Source organism: Acipenser ruthenus, chromosome 8, assembly GCF_902713425.1.
Source record: "Acipenser ruthenus chromosome 8, fAciRut3.2 maternal haplotype, whole genome shotgun sequence".
Classification (NCBI taxonomy): domain Eukaryota; kingdom Metazoa; phylum Chordata; class Actinopteri; order Acipenseriformes; family Acipenseridae; genus Acipenser; species Acipenser ruthenus.
The window spans coordinates 24336017-24355868 of NC_081196.1; the positions used below are offsets into that span (position 1 = coordinate 24336017).

General features: G+C 38.8%; 1 protein-coding gene across 10 annotated transcripts in view; it reads right to left on the bottom strand.

The window, feature by feature from the left end:
- Positions 1–9909: 9909 nt before the first annotated feature.
- Positions 9910–19852, bottom strand: part of LOC117407207 (arfaptin-2-like) — a 65175-nt gene continuing 55232 nt past the window's right edge. For 6 of the 10 annotated variants that reach the window (XM_059028743.1, XM_034011917.3, XM_034011913.3 and 3 more), the window contains 3 exons: positions 17393–17583; positions 16970–17144; positions 9910–12617 (listed from right to left, as the gene is read on the bottom strand). In XM_059028743.1, coding sequence (XP_058884726.1) covers positions 12462–12617; positions 16970–17144; positions 17393–17583 — 522 coding nt within the window. In that variant the 3' untranslated portion in view covers positions 9910–12461. Of the gene's footprint in view, positions 12618–16934; positions 17145–17392; positions 17584–19852 lie in introns of all 10 variants that reach the window. The other 4 variants (XM_034011918.3, XM_059028747.1, XM_059028744.1 and 1 more) reach the window with 2 other exon arrangements.

Here is a 19852-nt window from a genome sequence, read left to right on the forward strand (position 1 = left end):
TGCTTGCAGGAATCACAAGCTTTCCTATTGGCTAAATGCACAGGAATTTGAGGATACCAGTAAACTACTCACTATCTGCAGCGCCCAATCACAAAAAAGTAGAGACACATCTAGGATAATAATATAAAAACATATATAATATATTGTCTTTGATCTAGTCCACATCACCATGGTACGTAGTTCCGCCCAGGGTATTTGTACTGACCATTTTGCTATTAGGGTTTCCAGCTTGCTATTCATTGTTGTGGCACCTATAGTGACGCTGCAGTGAAACCGAATAGCTAACTGGCTATTTTGACCTATTTCCCGACCAGCTAGAACCACCAAACTTGGCACGTGAGATGTACTCGATGTCACCTACATTTTGGTACCATTCATATCGCTGTGCCACCTATAGGGGTGTGTGACAGGCTAGCTGCAGGGAGGACTTCAGACCAGAAAGAATCACAGAGACAGACATACTGTGTGTAACTGAATCGCGGCAGCAATCAGTGTTTAATAAACAAACAAAAGGTTTTAAACAGAAAACTGGACTAAGAGACAAACAAACACGGTGAGTACAAATACGTATTATTATTATTGTTATTATTATTATTATTGAAGTGATGTGCAATCCTCATGCCTAAATACAATTATACATTTTAAATAACTCGTGCTGCACACACCCATTTATATCCCGTGCAGCCATATCTATACACCAACATTAACACACCACACGCAACATACAACACAGAAATGCACACAGGGGCGGGGCACATTGCCAGAGGATGCTGTGGCGAATAGCTAACCGAATAGCTAACTGGCTATTTTGACCTATTTCCCAACCAGCTAGAACCACCAAACTTGGCACGTGAGATGTACTCGACGTCACCTACATTTCAGTACCATTCATATCGCTGTGCCACCTATAGGGGCGCTGTGGCGAATAGCTGACTTCTTTGATTAAATGTTTAGTTTAGCAGACGTCTCACTGAGAGAGAGCACAAGAAGGTAAGTGACATGGTCACTCAGCTGAGCTGGGATTTGAACCAGGGTCCTGCTGGTTACAAGCCAGTTTATTTAACCACTGGACTACACAGCCTGCTATTATATCTTTGTATTTATAAATAGGTTTTATCCTAACTTGCTGCATCTTATCTTGTATTTATTTTATACCTTGCATGTCCTGTAAACTTACTGCATTTAAATATTGTTCTTGTATTGCCCCGTAACACTTTTAAGTTGCTTTAGATATAGGCATCAGCCAAATAATAATAATAAAACTACTGAGGTCAACCGAATGTTATGCAAATGCTACTGCAAAATCTATACATAAAACCAGTTATACTTTCAAGTGAACCTTTATTCACAAGTCCAAAGTGTTCAGGAAGGCAAGTACTTTAAAAGCTGTTTGCATACAACAGAAGAAATATTGGTCAAGCACTTATTCAAAGGCTTCACTGGATACATATAAAACATGTTGAACAAGCGTGTTGCGTCCAAAGCCAGATGATGTTTATGGTACGAGATATGCTTGGAGGCCGTCATAACATAGCCAGCCAAACTTCCTTGAATTAATGGCTGCAACAAAATGCCCCAAAATGTATTAGGATACATCATTATATTATTCTAATTATAAAAAAGCCATAACACAAAACAAATCTGGACACTTTAAATCCAATTTTAATTATGTTGTTAAAAAGTCATAAATCCTATAATGTTTTACATTTTTAGCACTTTAAATTGGCCACATTTTGGTATTTCAATGCTTCAAAATTATTGGGTTTTTTTATAAATTCAAATTCTACATTTTTTTGCCACTTTAAAGGCTCATTGATGACACTTCATGATGATAGTTTACTCACGTTGCTGGACTATGAATAGCATGTGGTGGCACATCAACACAATACTGATCTGCAAATTCGTGGTAACAGGACTGTAGTTTTGGATTGAGCCATTCATCCATACATTCTTGCAATGAACACCTAGTATACACATGAAAGTCTGATTAAAAAAAAATATGATGGCATCAAAACCAACAAATTATGGTAGTGCTATAATTAATGTGAGTTGAAGGCAGAATGAAGGCAAAATACATACTGTACCTACTAATCGGACAATTTTAGACCTAAGTCGTGCTAGTCCATAAGAAACTAACTTTGATTGGAGTAAATGTAAAGTGTAGGTATTATCAGTAGTACAGAATCCATCTTAAAAATGATACTATAATTTATACTAATTTTGATGGTCCTTTTTTACATAGCATGCTTTTATTGCTTGAAATTATCAATCTTTATTCTAAACTTAGCTGTATAAAGCCTTTCAATTGTAATATATCCTAAATAGTCAATATGTGAAATGTAACATTAACAAATCATACCTTTCTCCTTTCCTTGCAACAAGTAATAGGCAACCACGCACCTCTATTTCCATGTAGAAGAACCCTTCATAACCTTCATCCTCTCCACCATGAAAATCCAGCGTGTTATCTTTTATCTGTAGTTTCATGAGGGTGCTCCAAACTAACTTTGCATCAATAAATTCATGCTGCTTCATTAAAGTTATGCATGTCAATAGTGTACTTGTGACATCTGACCTGTGGGCCCTCAATACATCTTCGAGGTGAAATGCCTCCAGGGAGATTATGTACATAACAGTAAGAAAGTTGTCAATTGTGCATGTATTTATCAATTGTATCCCCTGTGTACTGGTCCCGTCCCATGGTGGGACCCTAGGTAATGGAACACATTGCATTTTTTGATTGGTTTGTTTATTACCATCATTTGTTGCAGGTACCTTTCTGGAAAACACCTCCCCAGTGTTACTTGCCATCCGAGCCTCTTGCTGCACTTCAGAACTCTGTGGTGGTCTTGGACTAGGTTCTGAAATTGCTTTGGCGTTCTGTGATGGTCCTACTTGTTTTTCCTTTGGTTTCTTTACTGATCCACAAACCACTTACTTTGCTGGCTGATATCTGTTTGTCACTTTCATTTTATGGCTCCATTTTTCGACTGAAGAGGTGATGGGGTAATTCCTCTTTTTTTTGTCTGGATCTGAGATCTGGATGACTGGCTTCTCATATATGACCATTCAAGCTCTTCTTCAACTTTGATGCCAACCTGGCTGGTCTTAATCAAGTTTCATTCTTCAAAGTGTCCACCTTGACAGAGCGTATCCAAGTTTCAGCTGGCGCATTACTATTCCTTGTCTGGATAACCTCGTAGCCCATCTCATTTTCACCCTTCTCGTAGCGTTCCAGAAGTCCCAAAAGAATGCCGCTCCACAGTGGAAAGATTGGACAATACTTCTTGATAATAACATCTACAGCAGCAGGACAGTAAAAAGCATTTGGGGGGCCACAATTATCAGCAGGTAGTCCTTTTTCAATTGAAGCTTTTACACTAGAAAAGACATCTGTCCAGGGAGACACATTGGCAATTGTCCCCATATCTTCAATTTCTTCAATCCTTTCCTCTTCCTTCTGTTTATCATTTAGAGCCTCCTCAATGTCGACCTTTACTTCGTCAAAAATTCCACTAAACCTTTCTTCCAACTGTTTTTCAACACTTCGAACATCAATACAGCTAGCTTTATTCAGGAGGATTGTGAGAATGTTTTGGAAGTCTTTCTTGCTTTGTGCCAATGATGTTTCGTTGCAGAAAATGGCCATATACTGAACAATACATTGTAGTAAATTTCTGTTATATTTGCATATGGACTTGAATGTTGAGACAACATTTTTTGTCATGTGTGCACAGCATATGTGCAGAATGGTAAAGTCCTGGAAGTCGCAATATGCGTGCAAACAGATCTTATTTGTCACTCGCAAACAGACTTTCACAGTCATATTATTGAAGACTTTCAAGCAGCTTTGAATAAGCCCCCAGCTCCAATCTGTTTCCAACTTTTTGGGTCTAAAACATGTTTTTTTTTCCAAAACAGCTCTTTGGAAGACCATCAGAAAATGGGAAAGTGATGGTATGGTGTGATCTGTTGTCACCATGTCACAAACTGATACAGGAGGTGAGGCATCTGGTTTGACAACAGCAGAATAAAGGAATGGATGGTGCTGCCCAGGAATTGTCCTCATCACCTCACCAGTTGCATCAATATAAAGGTTGCGATTTGATGCGATGACCAGTGAAATTTGTTCCTTACAGAACAGGATCATTGTAAATGGCTCAACAGCGACATACTGTATGTACCCAGCATAGCGACCACCCTCTGTGTCATCATCTCTATATCCCTCTTTTAGAACCAGCACTTCTTGTATGATGCCATGGTGGAGAAGTTCCTTTTGAACTGATACAGCCTTCCTAATAACTGCTGGAGTTTCACAATAGGTAGCGTTTCCAGCATTCAAAATACCCTCATTCATTTCTCTAAGTCTCTTGTAATAAGTATTCACTACTCCTGAATATTTGGCTTCCTCTGCAACAAGCAAACGTTTAGTTCCTTTCAGTTGATGCCGATCATATTCGCCTTTCACATGGCAGACCTCTCCATCAGCAACTCCCATAATTGTTACACTCTCACATTTGTTTGGTTCCATTTGTATCCTTAGATTTATCTTCAAAGAGCAGTGCATTTTTTTGCAAATACACCACTCCACCCCTCCAGAAGCAAGCTCCCTTTTTCTGACTGCCCAATGCCTTCGCCTGATTTATTTTAAAAACAAAGGTACAACCAATAAAGATTTCTTCCATCTTTGGAGCCATCAAGGAGGTCCATTGTCCTTGAAATCCGCTTCGTCTACCAGGTGCAGTTAAAATTGGCTAAATAGACGTGTATTCCTCTGCTGTAAGCTGAATTTCAAATTCATGGTTTGAAAATTTAGCAAGTGTGTTTCATGATCTTTTTCATCAAGGGGTACATGTTCTTCAAATTCTTGCTGTGCCCTTGCTTCATAGATTTTACTTTTCTCATCAGGTTCTTCTACATTGTCTACTATTGAAATTTCATCAGTAAATGTTGTCTTATATTGCCCCTCTTGCACTGAGCCTGCACTTCCTTCATGTTCTTCGTCTATCCATGCAAATTCCTCCCAGGGCATTTGTTCTTTGTCTATTCTTTCATTGTCTGTAATTATGATTATATTTGCTTGCGTTCTCCCTTCATTGATTTCTTCAGGTATTCAACCTTTGTCCATCATAAGAACATAAGAAGAACATAAGAAAGTTTACAAACGAGAGGAGGCCATTCAGCCCATCTTGCTCATTTGGTTGTTAGTAGCTTATTGATCCCAGAATCTCATCAAGCAGCTTCTTGAAGGGTCCCAGGGTGTCAGCTTCAACAACATTACTGGGGAGTTGGTTCCAGACCCTCACAATTCTCTGTGTAAAAAAGTGCCTCCTATTTTCTGTTCTGAATGCCCCTTTATCTAATCTCCATTTGTGACCCCTGGTCCTTGTTTCTTTTTTCAGGTCAAAGAAGTCCCCTGGGTCGACATTGTCTATACCTTTTAGGATTTTGAATGTTTGAATCAGATCGCCGCTTAGTCTTCTTTGTTCAAGACTGAATAGATTTAATTATTTTAGCCTTGTTGCTCTTCTTTGCACTCTTTCTAGAGCAGCAATATCCTTTTTGTAACGAGGTGACCAGAACTGAACACAATATTCTAGGTGAGGTCTTACTAATGCATTGTAGAGTTTTAACATTACTTACCTTGATTTAAATTCAACGCTTCTCACAATATATCCGAGCATCTTGTTGGCCTTTTTTATAGATTCCCCACATTGTCTAGATGAAGACTAGGTCTTTTTTATGTTCCCTTCTTCAATTTCAGTATCTCCCATATGATATTTATAATGCACATTTTTATTGCCTGCATGCAATACTTTATACTTTTCTCTATTAAATGTAATTTGCCATGTGTCTGCTCAGTTTTGAATGCTGTCTAGATCATTTTGAATGACCTTTGCTGCTGCAACAGTGTTTGCCACTCCTCCTATTTTTGTGTCATCTGCAAATTTAACGAGTTTGCTTACTATACCAGAATCTAAATCATTAATGTAGATTAGGAATAGCAGAGGACCGAATACTGATCCCTGTGGTACACGACCGGTTAACTCGCTCCATTTTGAGGTTTCTCCTCTAATCAGTACTTTCTGTTTTCTACATGTTAACCACTCCCTAATCCATGTCCATGCATTTCCTTGAATCCCTACTGCGTTCAGTTTGAGAATTAATCTTTTATGCGGGACTTTGTCAAAAGCTTTCTGGAAATCTAAATAAACCATGTCGTATGCTTTGCAATTATCAATTGTCAATGTTGCATCCTCCAAAAAGTCAAGCAGGTTAGTTAGACACGATCTCCCTTTCCTAAAACCATGCTCACTTTCTCCCAGGATATTGTTAAAATATAGGTAATTTTCCATTTTAGATCTTATTATAGTTTCCGTAAGTTTACATATAATAGGAGTCAGGCTTATTGGTCTGTAGTTACCTGGTTTGGTTTTGTCTCCCTTTTTGTGGATCGGTATTACGTTGACAATTTTCCAGTCTGTCGGTACAACCCCTGTGTCAAGAGACTGTTGCATGATCTTGGTTAGCGGTTTGTAAATAACTTCTTTCATTTCTTTGAATACTATTGGGAGGATCTCATCCGGACCAGGAGATTTGTTTATTTTAAGAGCTCCTAGTCCCTTTAACACTTCTGCCTCTGTTATGCTAAAGTTATTTAAAATGGGGCAGGAACAGGTTGACATGTGGGGCATGTTGTCCGTGTCCTCCTTTGTAAAAACCTTTGAAAAGTAATTATTTAATATATTTGCTATTTTTTTTCTTCATCTATGATTTTGCCATTTGTGTCTCTTAGACATTTAACCTCCTCTTTGAATGTTCTCTTGCTGTTATAATATTGGAAAAACATTTTGAAACTGGTTTTAGCCCCCTTAGCAATATTGATTTCTATCTCTCTCTTGGCCTTTCTAACTTCCTTTTTGACTTGTGTTTGCAGTTCCAAGTACTCTTTCTGTGTACTTTGTTTTTGGTCCCTTTTAAATGCTCTGTAAAGTGCCTTTTTTCACTGAATATTTTTTTTAATTTATCTATTAAACCATTTTGGCCAGTTTGTTTTAGATTTAGATTTGTCTACTTTTGGGATGTAATTGTTAAATCTAGTACTACATTTTTAAAAAACAGCCATCCTTTTTCTGTGGATGTTTTCTCTATTTTACTCCAATCTACTTCTGTTAGTCTCTGTTTCATACCTTCACTGTTTGCTTTTCTAAAATTGTAAACCTTCGCTTTAGTCATTACTTTTGGGGTTTTAAAAAATACTTCAAATGAGACCATGTTGTGGTCTGAGTTTGCCAATGGCTCTCTGACCTCTGTTTTAGTTATTACGTCTTCGTTATTTGAAGGACTAAATCAAGGCATGCCTCCCCTCTAGTCGGTGCCTTGACAAATTGCATTAGGAAGCAGTCATTAGTCATTTCCACCATTTCAATTTCATCCATCGTGCTCCCCACCGGGTTCTCCCATTTTATACGGGGGAAGTTGAAATCCCCCATTAGTATGGCTTCTCCTTTGCTACACGCATTTCGAATGTCATTGTATAACAGATTATTTTGCTCGGCATCTGAATTTGGCGGTCTATAGCATGCTCCTATTATTATGCCCTTTGAATTTTTGTCCATTATTCTGACCCATATTGATTTGGCATTGTTTTCTTTGTCCTGATTTAACACCTGGGCTTCAAGACTATTTCTTATGTATAGCGTGACCCCTTCGCCTCTTCTGTCCTGCCTGTCTTTCCTAAACAGTGTGTACCCACTAATATTATATTCGTCTCCATCACTCTCAGACAACCAGGGGATATATTAACTTTCAATAGATGACCAGAAAATAAGAAGTACCAACATAAGTGCCTTTTCACCTCGACAGATATCCTTGAGCCATTTACTCAAGTTTTAAACAACAAAACTGGTTTCTGTCTTTTTTTTCGTAACAGTTGTCCATTTTGTAACTTCAATAAGACCCTCCAGGGTGGGTGGTATTGGGAAATACCGGACATTACGCCCTTGAGCGGACTGTTATTGCCCAATACCGCCCACTCTGTTGGGTCTTATTGCTTACATAGTGTGATGCTATTCTACTAAAATTATTTTTATTTTTTATTTTTTGTGTAGGCCTACATACCACCTACTTTTTTACATATTACTATTATCATTATTAGAGTTCTCACTCATTATTTAATTAAATGCATTCCATTTAATTCACAGGCCATGTTGACAGTACATTGTGTACTATGCAAGGGATAATGGCATTGCAGTGGCGTTTTACAAGGTAATAATAGAACTTGAGTCAATAAAGTCTGAAGCAGAGGCCGAGGGTTCCATTATTATAGAGGAACACGCCACAGCAACATCATTATCACTATTATACTACAATCTTTTAAATTATGTATTTATTTGTTTGTCTAAATAAATCATTGTAGTTCATTTTTTGAGCGCAGGGCTCATGTGTCCATGCGACGCGTTTCATCAGTAAGCAGTGGTTTTAGAATAGATGTCATTAATTAGTGTCATCTCCTCAGTTGTGCTTTATTTACAATTCTGTTATTGATTAATAACAGCTGACATCCATAGAAAACAATGGTAGAGAAGTGTAGGGTTGTTGTATAAATAAATATAACACCTAGAGAAAATGATATGCTGGTAGACTTAGTGTTTCATTTACATCAGTTTTATTACAGCTTTTAACAAACAAAGTGATAGGTGTTGAAAACATTTTACTTGTACAAAAGCAGCCAAGGCCTAAACTAAAGTTTATGGTGCCACCATTGTTTTGATTTAATTCAGGCCCCTAGAATACAGGGATAAGTTGAATTGGCCAGATTTTAACAGCAGGTCTTTGCTAAAGCATTTATTAAAGTTTGCTCACAATGGTTTTATTTGAAACTTTTGTACACTTGTGATATCCACTTGCATGTCTAATTATGTAACAGCTTACACTTTTTCTACAAATAAATTACCTCATTGGTTAATATAAGCAGGTTTAACGAAGGTTCTACTTCCTTCAGAAGCAGCTTTGATGAACGATCTCTGTTTTAACTCATATTGATTTATTGACGGCTATTTTTTTGTGTGTAATAGGTATTTATTGTACATTTTCTTTAGGTGTATTTTCATAAACCTAATGAAAATATGCAATAATGAGAGTACATTGGTTTTCTTGGCAAAAAAATGATAAATCATTGAGCTCTCAGAAACAGAACATATCCGTGTGTACTCTGAATAGGAAAGCTCTCAAACAGAACATATCAGTGTGTGCTCTGAATAGGAAAGTTCTCAAACAGAATATATCAGTGTGTGCGCTGAATAGGAAAGCTCTCAAACAGAACATATCAGTGTGTGCTCTGAATAGGGACCGCTTTAACATGTTCAAGTGCAGACCTGCTACTTAGGTTACAGCTGGGGCAAGTGTGCTATTATAGCTTAAAAGAGGCTCTATTTTTTAAATGAATTTACTGTAAACATGTACATGTTTTATTGCTGCCAATAACCCACTGCCCCAATACTGCAAAAGAGTCAATCTTAATATCCAGAACGCAAATTTGTAATAATTGTAAAGTCTACACATGTACATAAACTAGTGATTGTGTTGAAATTGTAAAGAAAGGCTATTAAATGCTAAACTAAACTTAATCCAAAAGTGTTGAGATAAGCAGTCCCGGGCCACAACAAGAATTAAGAGAAACAATAGCAAAGACTGCTAGGTATTGTCTTTAAAGCCAGAAGAGGAAATTGCATATTGCCCATATTGCAACTTGAAACTTGCTTTATTAACCAAACATTGAAATTTAAAAAACTGCAAATAACATACCCAGACATTTCATTCAGCAAATGGCTTTGTCTAATGTTTTTATTATTTTGCTGCTGCTTTTTTTAAATCTGTGTCACTAATGAGGAGTGCAAGGACGAATGGTGAAATTCCACAGAAACTCATTTTTTATTATTTTAAATATCATTACATATATACAATCATTCATACACTACAATATCACAGAGCAGCCTGAAAAAAAAATATTGATTGTACGCAAATAATATAAACCTTTCATTTTTTCTGTCTAATAATTAAAACTACCTATGGAGTGCCTGAAATATATCACTAGAAATAGTTAAGACAAAAAACATGGTCCATAAGCACCCCTTTATTTGGGTCAACTATGGGGCTTGGTATGCTCACAGGACTGGTCTCATCTGGTTACAGTCCAGGTAGGATAACCTTAAGTACAGTGGCTTAAGGTGTGGAACATTTTGGGTTCAACCTCGAACAGTGACCATATTTACAAGGAAGGCATATTATACTGGTGTATTAAGTGATGGTAAGCTGCTCGCTACTACAGCTACAGAGGTGATCCGTGGCAGAGAAGAGTGCCACAGAAATGTAGAACCCCAGAGCTCTCATCCTTAAAAGAGAAAATGGGCGCACACAGGAATCAAGGTCATTTCATATATTAGACTACCATCTAGTGGTCATAAACTGTATAATTAAAAGTTTTAAAAAATAAATAAAATGAAACAGAAACAGTGTACCATTCTTTTAAATTATTTTCAATGTGCTAAAACCCTCCAATAAGAACACTCTATTACCTGAAAAAAGGCTCCACTGCCGCTTCATATATACTCGTTACTAAAATGGGAAGTTATTATTTATGCCACATGTTAATTATTCATTATCCACCTCTGTAAATTGCACCTTGTTTTGTTTAAAACATCAAGTATTATTTTTGTTTTAATCTGCCCTGGATTGTGTTGCCTACCCCTATTCCGTGCAAGATTAGAAAACAGTTTTTTCTTTGAAAATAAAAAATGAGTAGTGCATATTGATAGTGTTAATGTGGTTGTAAAACAGGTATCACTGCTTCACACCATTCCAGCTTAAGAGATGGGTGCTTACCACTGGCCCATGTTGTCTCCAAGTCTCCTAGCTCTTCTTAATGGGCCTCAGTAAAGTCACAGTTATGGATTTGAGGTTGCTCCTTGCCTCTCACACATTGGTGTTGGGGGAGGGGGGTTCTCTCATCTGCTTTTTTACAAGATATGCAAATGCCACTAAAACTCTCAAGTAGGTTTTTCTTGTAATGCTGGAATATGTAGTATTAATAATGTCTGTTGGAACAGTGGAATACATATTTAATGTGGGAAGTATGGAGCGCAATGGTTGTATAGCTTATTTGCGCTATGAAAATGTGTCATACTGTTAATCAGGAACTTTGTTCAGCAAAAGATGCATTGTGGTTTGTATGACAAACACATAATGTGCTCCCAGGTAGAGAATCCTTTGTGGTCAGAATGAAGCAGCCCGAGCCCCTCGGTGTTACCACTGAAATGTCTGCTGCATGGTCAGCTCCACCTAGCGCTTAACTGATTCTTAAAAACATTACCTTTTGTTTTGGTTTACATACATCAATATTGCCTGTATTCATACCAAATACTCATCAACAAATTTACCTCCAACTTCCTGCAGAAGCATATTTAATTTCTAGATGGAATATATAGACCAAGTTAATAGACAGTGTTATCATAGTAAATACATATCATATGAAAGATACTAACATTAGGTTATACATCATAACCCTGGTTCCCTGAAATAGAAATGTTCTCCATTATCGATTGGGATATACCGCTGTATAGCTTGCCCCAGCAAACCAATCGGAAAAGGAAAGGGAACCACAGAATTCACCATGCAGTGCTTCAGACCAAATTTACTATAAATTCCACCACAATGTTGCTTATTATTTGTCTTTGTAAACAACATGTCAATGTTTGTTTGGTTTTTATCTGAGGTTTCAAACTGTTATTTTTTCGATTATGATAATGATGAATGGTAATTATTTGTCCCCTATAGGGTGTCATAAAAAAAAAGCCATTTCAATATCATTATAGCATTTGATCTGGAACTCTGCATGGCAAATTCAAGGATCAGTATCATTATATGCATTTCAACCAAATTCTAGAGGTTACGGTAAACCTTGTGAACCTGGCTTGGGTTGTTACACAGGCTGTAGAGTCACAATATCCCATTAGAAGCAAACAAGTCATTATAAAAGACCATTATCCAGATGCTGGATTTTCTGGGTATCAGCAGGGTTAGCTAGTGACTGAAGCACATAGAACAGATAGATATAGCCACCAAGCTGCCCTGCTGGCTGCAGTCACAAGGATGGCAACTGTTACCCGACTATTACTTTCAATCAAATATTACAAACCTTATCACAAATATATATTATTTAAAACTGCTAACTGCCATGGCATTTGAAAAACTTATTTTTTTATGAAGGATGAAAAGTTATTATTCCTAGAGAAACATTTTAAGAGTTCTTCAAAACGCAAGAAGAGGGAGGGACGGGGACAGGGGGACAGGGGGACAGTCCACTTCTCCACCACTGCTGTTTTACAGGCCTTCCCTGGCCCTGCTCTCACTGGCTGTTTTTGTCTGTTGGTCATTCGATGTGTTCCTTGGAAAGTGAGATCTCACTGCTCCTCCAGCCACGATGGTTTGTCCGCACCAGGAGGCTTTAGCTTGATGTTGAATTGCTTGAGGGTCTGTTCAAGCTGCTGCTGGTTCCCTGCAAAGTAGGCTGAGATTGCATTGTGGAACAGGAGCAGTTGCTTGTGCATCACCTTCACCTGAAATATCAAGCAACAGGACACGAATGAGTGGATTACAACCCAGAATATCCGGAAATGGACTAGAGGTAAGTGAAGTATTCTGATACTGTACTGTTCATATTTACTGCCTGGGATACTGACAACAAGCAAGCGCTTGCTCTCACCCTTGTGTATCACTGCCATTTAACAAGAATGGATTCCTCACATTATTTCACCTCTGTCTGCCTAATATATCCAAGCATAAAGGCACAGTTTACCACTGAATTCGCCTATACTTATTTTGCCACTCAAACTAATCAGAGGTGCTTCATTCTACTGTTTTTTAAGTTTAAATCAAGTGCTGCCAGTGTTTTCATTTTTGTTTATAAATTGCTTATAAAAAATGTGTTTGTAAAATGCTTAACTATTAAATGCAAAAATAAAATTCCTGCTAAGACTGCAAAAGTGTGAACAACTTTTACATGCAAAACTGACACCAATTTTTGTTTCGAAACACAAACCATTTGGCACATTGTTTAAAGCATTTTTTCTGACTAAACTGATGTTTGAAGCTAAAGTTCGGTGGGAATCTACTGTACAAAAGGAAAAGACTACTCTACTTGGAACTTCATTGGCTAAGATGATCTGAGGGGGGATATTATTCTCTTACCCATTCATGTTATTTACTTCCAGTTCTTGGCCGGTTTCTGTTTTTCATCATTTTTTTTTTTTTTTTTTTTTTAATATTTAAGTTCATAGCCACAAGCCTATCAGAGAACACCATTTCAACTGGCCATAGTTCAGTACTGAACAAGGGCTTTTAGTGTCATCAAAGTTAGAGCGATGCTTATTTGATTATTAGTCCCACCTTCAATACCTGTGTGAGCTTCCTTGCTGACAATTACTTTGTGATGTGCTGGTTGATTTAATTTCTGCTGTTAAAGATGATCGATTGACATTAAAATCGAATCAATAGCATTACTTAAGATTCAATACTCCATACATTTTTTTTTTTAAATTTGGAATAGCCAATTATTTTTCTTATTTTCTCCCCAATTGCTCAACTAGCTGCTGAAGTGGAACAGCGAGGATGGAGAGTCCGGGTTTACCCAGTGGAGGTGGGTTGTCGAGGATTTCTGGCACACTCTACAACCCGGTGTGGAAGGGTGGTGGGCAATTCACAGACACACACGGGAGACAGAAGGTTTTATTTGTAACGCCGCTCAGGCTTGCTGATTTATTTTTACCCGCAGAGGGCGCTGTTGTCCGTGGCCTGAATACTGGCAACAGTAAACAGGACCACGGGGTTACCAATACTGGTATACAGTCCAGTGCACCTACAAGTGCTCAAAAATAATAATGAAAAGAAAAGGCGAAAGAAAAAGGGAAAACAGTAATAAAACTACAAAAGTGCTGCTTACGCAGTGCCCCCACTGCCGCTAAGCCGGTCAATACGGGTCTCCGACCTATGCTCCGCTATTTTCTATACACTGGGGTGGCCAAAGTACCCCATATAACTACACACGTCCCCTCGGGTACGTAATTATTTATTTTACTTTTTAGTTTCTTTTAACCCTTTCCGGTCCGACGTAAAGATGTAAAGCACAGGTCTCTAGTCGTTTTTTCTCCGGAAAAAGCCGAGAAAACTATTCAATGGGAGGAGTGAGACCGATAGGAGCCAAGAGAAGCCAGGAAAAAGAAAAAGGGGCGGATCACCACAGACATAACACGGCCATAAACAAACAAGATAGCTGCTTCCGCATCCAGCTCTTAAAGAATATCACGGACATTTGCAGAGCTTTTTGAGATGTTAGTGATAAAACAATGACTTTGATTGCATTATTGAGGAGTTTGGTGATAAAATGAGCGATCAGGAGATGATTTATCAGTATGCACGACTATGAAGAGGTATGTGAAAAATACAGCGAACGAGGGGTGGGGCGGGGCTGGAGATGCAGTACTGAGTGTCCTGTTAATATGCAGTGCCTTTTAAACCTGTTTTACTTTGAAAAAAAATACTTTTAAACAGCGCGTCTAAAATAAACTGAGTGTGAAAGTAAATTGGACCCGACGTGCCTGAGACACGCTGAATAAATGGACCGCAAAAGGTTAAGGCAGGCTGTCTCACTCAGCCGTGCTTGCCTGCTCTTTCTTTACACTGACGTCTTTCGCCAGCGTCACTGGGTATCCTCTCTCCGGCCACCCGAATGCACAAAGCGCAGTTCTTATGGGCCGAGCAATCCCCCAAGGCCCGCCTCTCAGCCACTCAGAGAGGGAAAGCCAACACACCCTCTTCCCCACCACTCCATGTCATCGCCATGACTGACAGGCAGATCTTACGAGACTTCAGTGGTCAAGAGTTGCGTCACACAGTGAAGAACTTATCTGAAGCAGCAGAAAGGAGGAGCAACTGGCTGTGGTTGAGACGGAAAGATTCTGGCTGGGGATCTCAAGCACAATAGAAAGAAAGCAACGCTGATGTACGGGTAAGTAAGCTGGGCTGAGTTGACTAGGGGACGGAGGGGGGTGATGCTAGGCCGCCAGAATCACCGTCAAGCCCTCTTGAGGTGTCGTGGGCTAGTCGACAAAACACTGAGGATGGAAGGTGCCCACTTGAAGACCCCAGAGCTGTACCCTACTTAGCTCAATCCAGACGGTTGTCATGCTGACGCACTGGGGAGACTGCACTGTGGTTGATCCCCAGAGCCAGCATCGCAGCCATTGTGTGTGCTGAGGCACTGGGGAGTCAAAAATAAGCTGATCCCTGGAGCCAGCATTACACTTTAGCCATCAACACCAGACAGAAGGATATCTACAACATCAGATGGAAAGAAACGCAAATGGATGGAGATAAAGAATGACCACATTAGTTTACTGTAAAGCTACGTCTTAGTTGGCGCTTATCTTGGCGAGAGCAGAGTTCAAATCAGCATAAAGTTTTAACATCTACTCTCATGTAATGGAAATCAGCCAAATTATTGTTTATTTCAACCTGGCTCACCACTGCTACCCCTGCGTTGACTCGGGAGGGACGAAGATGGACAGACGCGTCCTCCAAAACGTGTGCTGTCAGCTGTCCGCTTCTTTTCACTCTGCAGGACCGCCATGCAGTCACCTCAGAGTTACAGCGTCGGAGGACCACGCAGCTCTGGGCAACTTACAGGCAGGCCCGCAGGCACCAGGCCAGTCTACAGAGGTCACTGGTGCACGGTGAGCCAAGGACACCCTGGCCGACCTAAGCCCCCGCCCCCACCAGGCAGCGCTCGGCCAATTGTGAGCCGCCACCTGGGAACTCCTGTCCATGGTTGGCAGTGGAATAGCTTGGACTCGAACCAGTAACCTCCAGGCTATGGGGGGAATCCTACATTCCATGTGGTGCGCCACTCGGGAACCCCAATACTACATTTCTCTTTTTCCCTAAATAAAAAAAACAAACAATCCCACCAAACTCAATGGAACTGGTTAACAGCATGAATTAACTCAATCAGCGCATTACAATCAGCCAGTCAGCAGTAAACTTGTGCAGTTGTTTAAGGTAAGTGTAATTAGTTTCTCTCTAACCTTTAATCTCACAATGAAGACACATAAAGCCCATGTGGGACTATAACAGATCGAATGATTCTTGGTGTTAGATATCCCTCCCGACCTGTGAGGGCGCTGTGTAAAAGGAACAGAGTACCCTTAACTAAATGGCATGACAATTTATTCCTTGGGTTAGGTGGAAGTCGGTCATTTAGGAAGTGACTCGGATGGGAAACAGCGTGGCATCCGAGGATTGGAGAAGCAGATGCGCTCGTTAACCCAGGGGTCATGAGCGAGGGTATAAATAGGGGTCGTAGTGTAAGCGATCTGTTCCTTTGTAAATGGTTAGATCAAACCTAGAAGGAGAATCCTGTGCTACCAAAAACATGAGTGTTGTGTTTAGTTTGTCTAAGTAAAAACTGTTTGCTTGTTATTTTAGATTGCTACTAACACAATCCAGAGCTGTCACTATTCAGCCAGCATCAAACCCGGACACCAACACTTTCCCTTTGTTCACAGAGAACTGTCTTGCACCACGAGCACTAATAATCACTCACTGTTAACTGTGTTTGTGTTGTGTGTTTCGTGTGGGTGTAATAGAACTGGACTTTTTGGTTACGGGTCAAACCCGGGGATTACAATTACTGAGTGATACACGCCGCTGTATCACTCCATCATTATTATTTACAGGTGTTCGCCATAAGGCTCTGCACATTGTTTAATAAATCAATAAACACCCTTGCACCTGGAAATCATTGTCTGTCTGTTTTGTACCCGCTCTGCACGCACCTGTATTCACTCACCACTTTGCCACAGGGACCCATTCCACTCTACCTTTAACAATAAAGAATGAAGGTACTCCTGTGTACCTTGTTCTCCTCCAGAAACTTGAGTTTGATGGTGACGTCACTCCTCAGCCTCTCATACTTTTCCTTGTGTATCTGAAACTGCTGCTGTGCTGTGTCAATGCGGGAAAGGGTGACAGCATCGCGAGGACCCATGTTTAACTCCTCCAAGTCTGCTCGGTAGGCATCAAATTCCAACCTGGGGGAGGAGACAGGAACTGTATCACTGTTTAGATATCAGATTTATAGGTGTCTTCAAGGCTGATACATTCAAGTCCAGATCGTGACAAAAGTTCAGGTCAACTTTTGTAAAACAATTTTAGCCCAAGTCAGAAGTTGATCTGATTACTCAAGATTTAAATATGTGTGCATCTCTGAATATTTAATGAGCGTACACATTCCAGAAGAACAGAGAAAAGCAAGTCTGATTTTGCCTGTGGTGGTTACCTTGCATTCTCATAGAGTTTGACAGTCATCAGCGTGTCCTCCATGGTTTTGTTGACCAGTGTGTTTATGCTGGCAACAAAGAAATTGATGGCCCCCAGAAGAGTTTCCCCATTCTTACACAGCAGTTTCTGTGTCTCAGCATTGTATCCAAACTCGTCCTGCACATCAGAAAGACATTTGATCTGGAAACCCTTGATTGTAAAATTGCAGCAATATGTTAACTCATAGTTTGAGATATATATATATATATATATTATTGTTGTTGTTTATATGTTAAGAAAAATGTTCAACATTTATCATGCCTGAGCATGCAGTCTTCTAATTTAAGTTCAGAACTTCACACAGGAGTTATATTTATACCTGGAGGTCTTCAGTGAATACTATTCCTTATTTATTTGTTTACTTTAAATATTCTTATTGTCACTATATTTTATTATGTGTATAGAGTCTTCTATAATATTGATCTTCTACAATATAATGATTCTCAATCTAAACAGATTTTAATTCCAGCACTGCCACTGGAAGTTGATTAGGTCCTACAGGACTGTCCTTAAAAAGATGAAATGTGTAATTTATACACAAATATACACTATATTTACTTATATTTAATCTTTGGAAGTGGTTTGAGAACATAACTAAAATCAGGATCTACAGCTATAGCCAAAAGGTCTGTATCTCCCTAGAATTTTAGGATTGAGACAATTAATCTGTTTTACTTATTTTTAAAAGTCAAGTCTGTGAGCTTTATATATATATATATATATATATATATATATATATATATATATATATATATATATATACACACACACATACATACACACACACACACACACACACACACACCCACACACACACACACACACACATAGTGCCTTGCAAAAGTATTCAGACCCCTGACCAATTCTCTCATATTACTGAATTACAAATGGTACATTGAAATTTCGGTCTGTTTGATATTTTATTTTAAAACACTGAAACTCAAAATCAATTATTGTAAGGTGACATTGGTTTTATGTTGGGAAATATTTTTCAGAAAAATAAAAAACTGAAATATCTTGCTTGCATAAGTATTCACCCCCACACATTAATATTTGGTAGAGCCACCTTTCGCTGCAATAACAGCTTTAAGTCTTTTGGGGTAAGTATGTACCAGCTTTGCACACAGTGTCGGAGTGATTTTGGCCCATTCTTCTTGGCAGATTTGCTCCAGGTTGTTCAGGTTGGTTGGACGACGCTTGTGGACTGCAATTTTCAAATACATCGTGGTTTATACCATATATATATATATATATATATATATATATATATATATATATAAGGTATAAACCACGACGGGCCATGCGATTTCCATGATATATACCACACCTGGCCAAAACCATCCCAGAAGTGGTATATATCATCGGAACCGCACGGTCCAAAGTGGTTTATACCACTTATAAACACAGTTACGGTCAAGGTCATTTGTGGGAAGAAAAAGAATTAAAATAATTAAAACACAATTAAATTAAGACAAAACCAGAAACTTTTATTGTGTATACATCCGCAGTATAATATAGTCCCACATTTAATTTACCGTAATTCATTATTCGCTTACTAAAAATAAAATTGCACATGTTCGTTTATTGTGAATTTCTGCTTCGAAAGTGCCATCTCTACGATGCGATAGGTGTTACAGAAACTTGGTTGTCTGAGAGTGATGGAGACGAATATAATATTAGTGGGTACACACTATATAGGAAAGACAGGCAGGACAGAAGAGGCGGAGGGGTAGCGCTACACATAAGAAATAGTCTTGAAGCCCAGGTGTTAAATCAGGACAAAGAAAACAATGCAGAATCAATATGGGTCAGAATAATAGACACAAATTCAAAGGGCATAATAATAGGAGCATGCTATAGACCGCCAAATTCAGACGCTGAGCAAAATTTCAACTTCCCCCATATAAAATGGGAAAACCCGATGGGGGGCACGACGGACGAAATTGAAATGGTGGAAATGACAAATGACTGCTTCCTAACGCAATTTTAGAAAAGCAAACTACAAAGGTATGAAACAGAGACTAACAGAAGTAGATTGGAGTAAAATAGAGAAAACATCCACAGAAAAAGGATGGCTGTTTTTTAAAAATGTAGTACTAGAGGCGCAAAACAATTACATCCCGAAAGTAGACAAATCTAAATCTAAAACAAAATGGCCAAAATGGTTTAATAGATCAATTTCAAAAAATATTCAGCGAAAAAAGGCACTTTACAGAGCATTTAAAAGGGACCAAAAACAAAAGTACACAGAAAGAGTACTTGGAACTGCGAACACAAGTCAAAAAGGAAGTTAGAAAGGCCAAGAGAGAGATAGAAATCAATATTGCTAAGGGGGCTAAAACCAATTCCAAAATATTCTTCCAATATTATAACAGCAAAAGAACATTCAAAGAGGAGGTTAAATGTCTAAAAGACACAA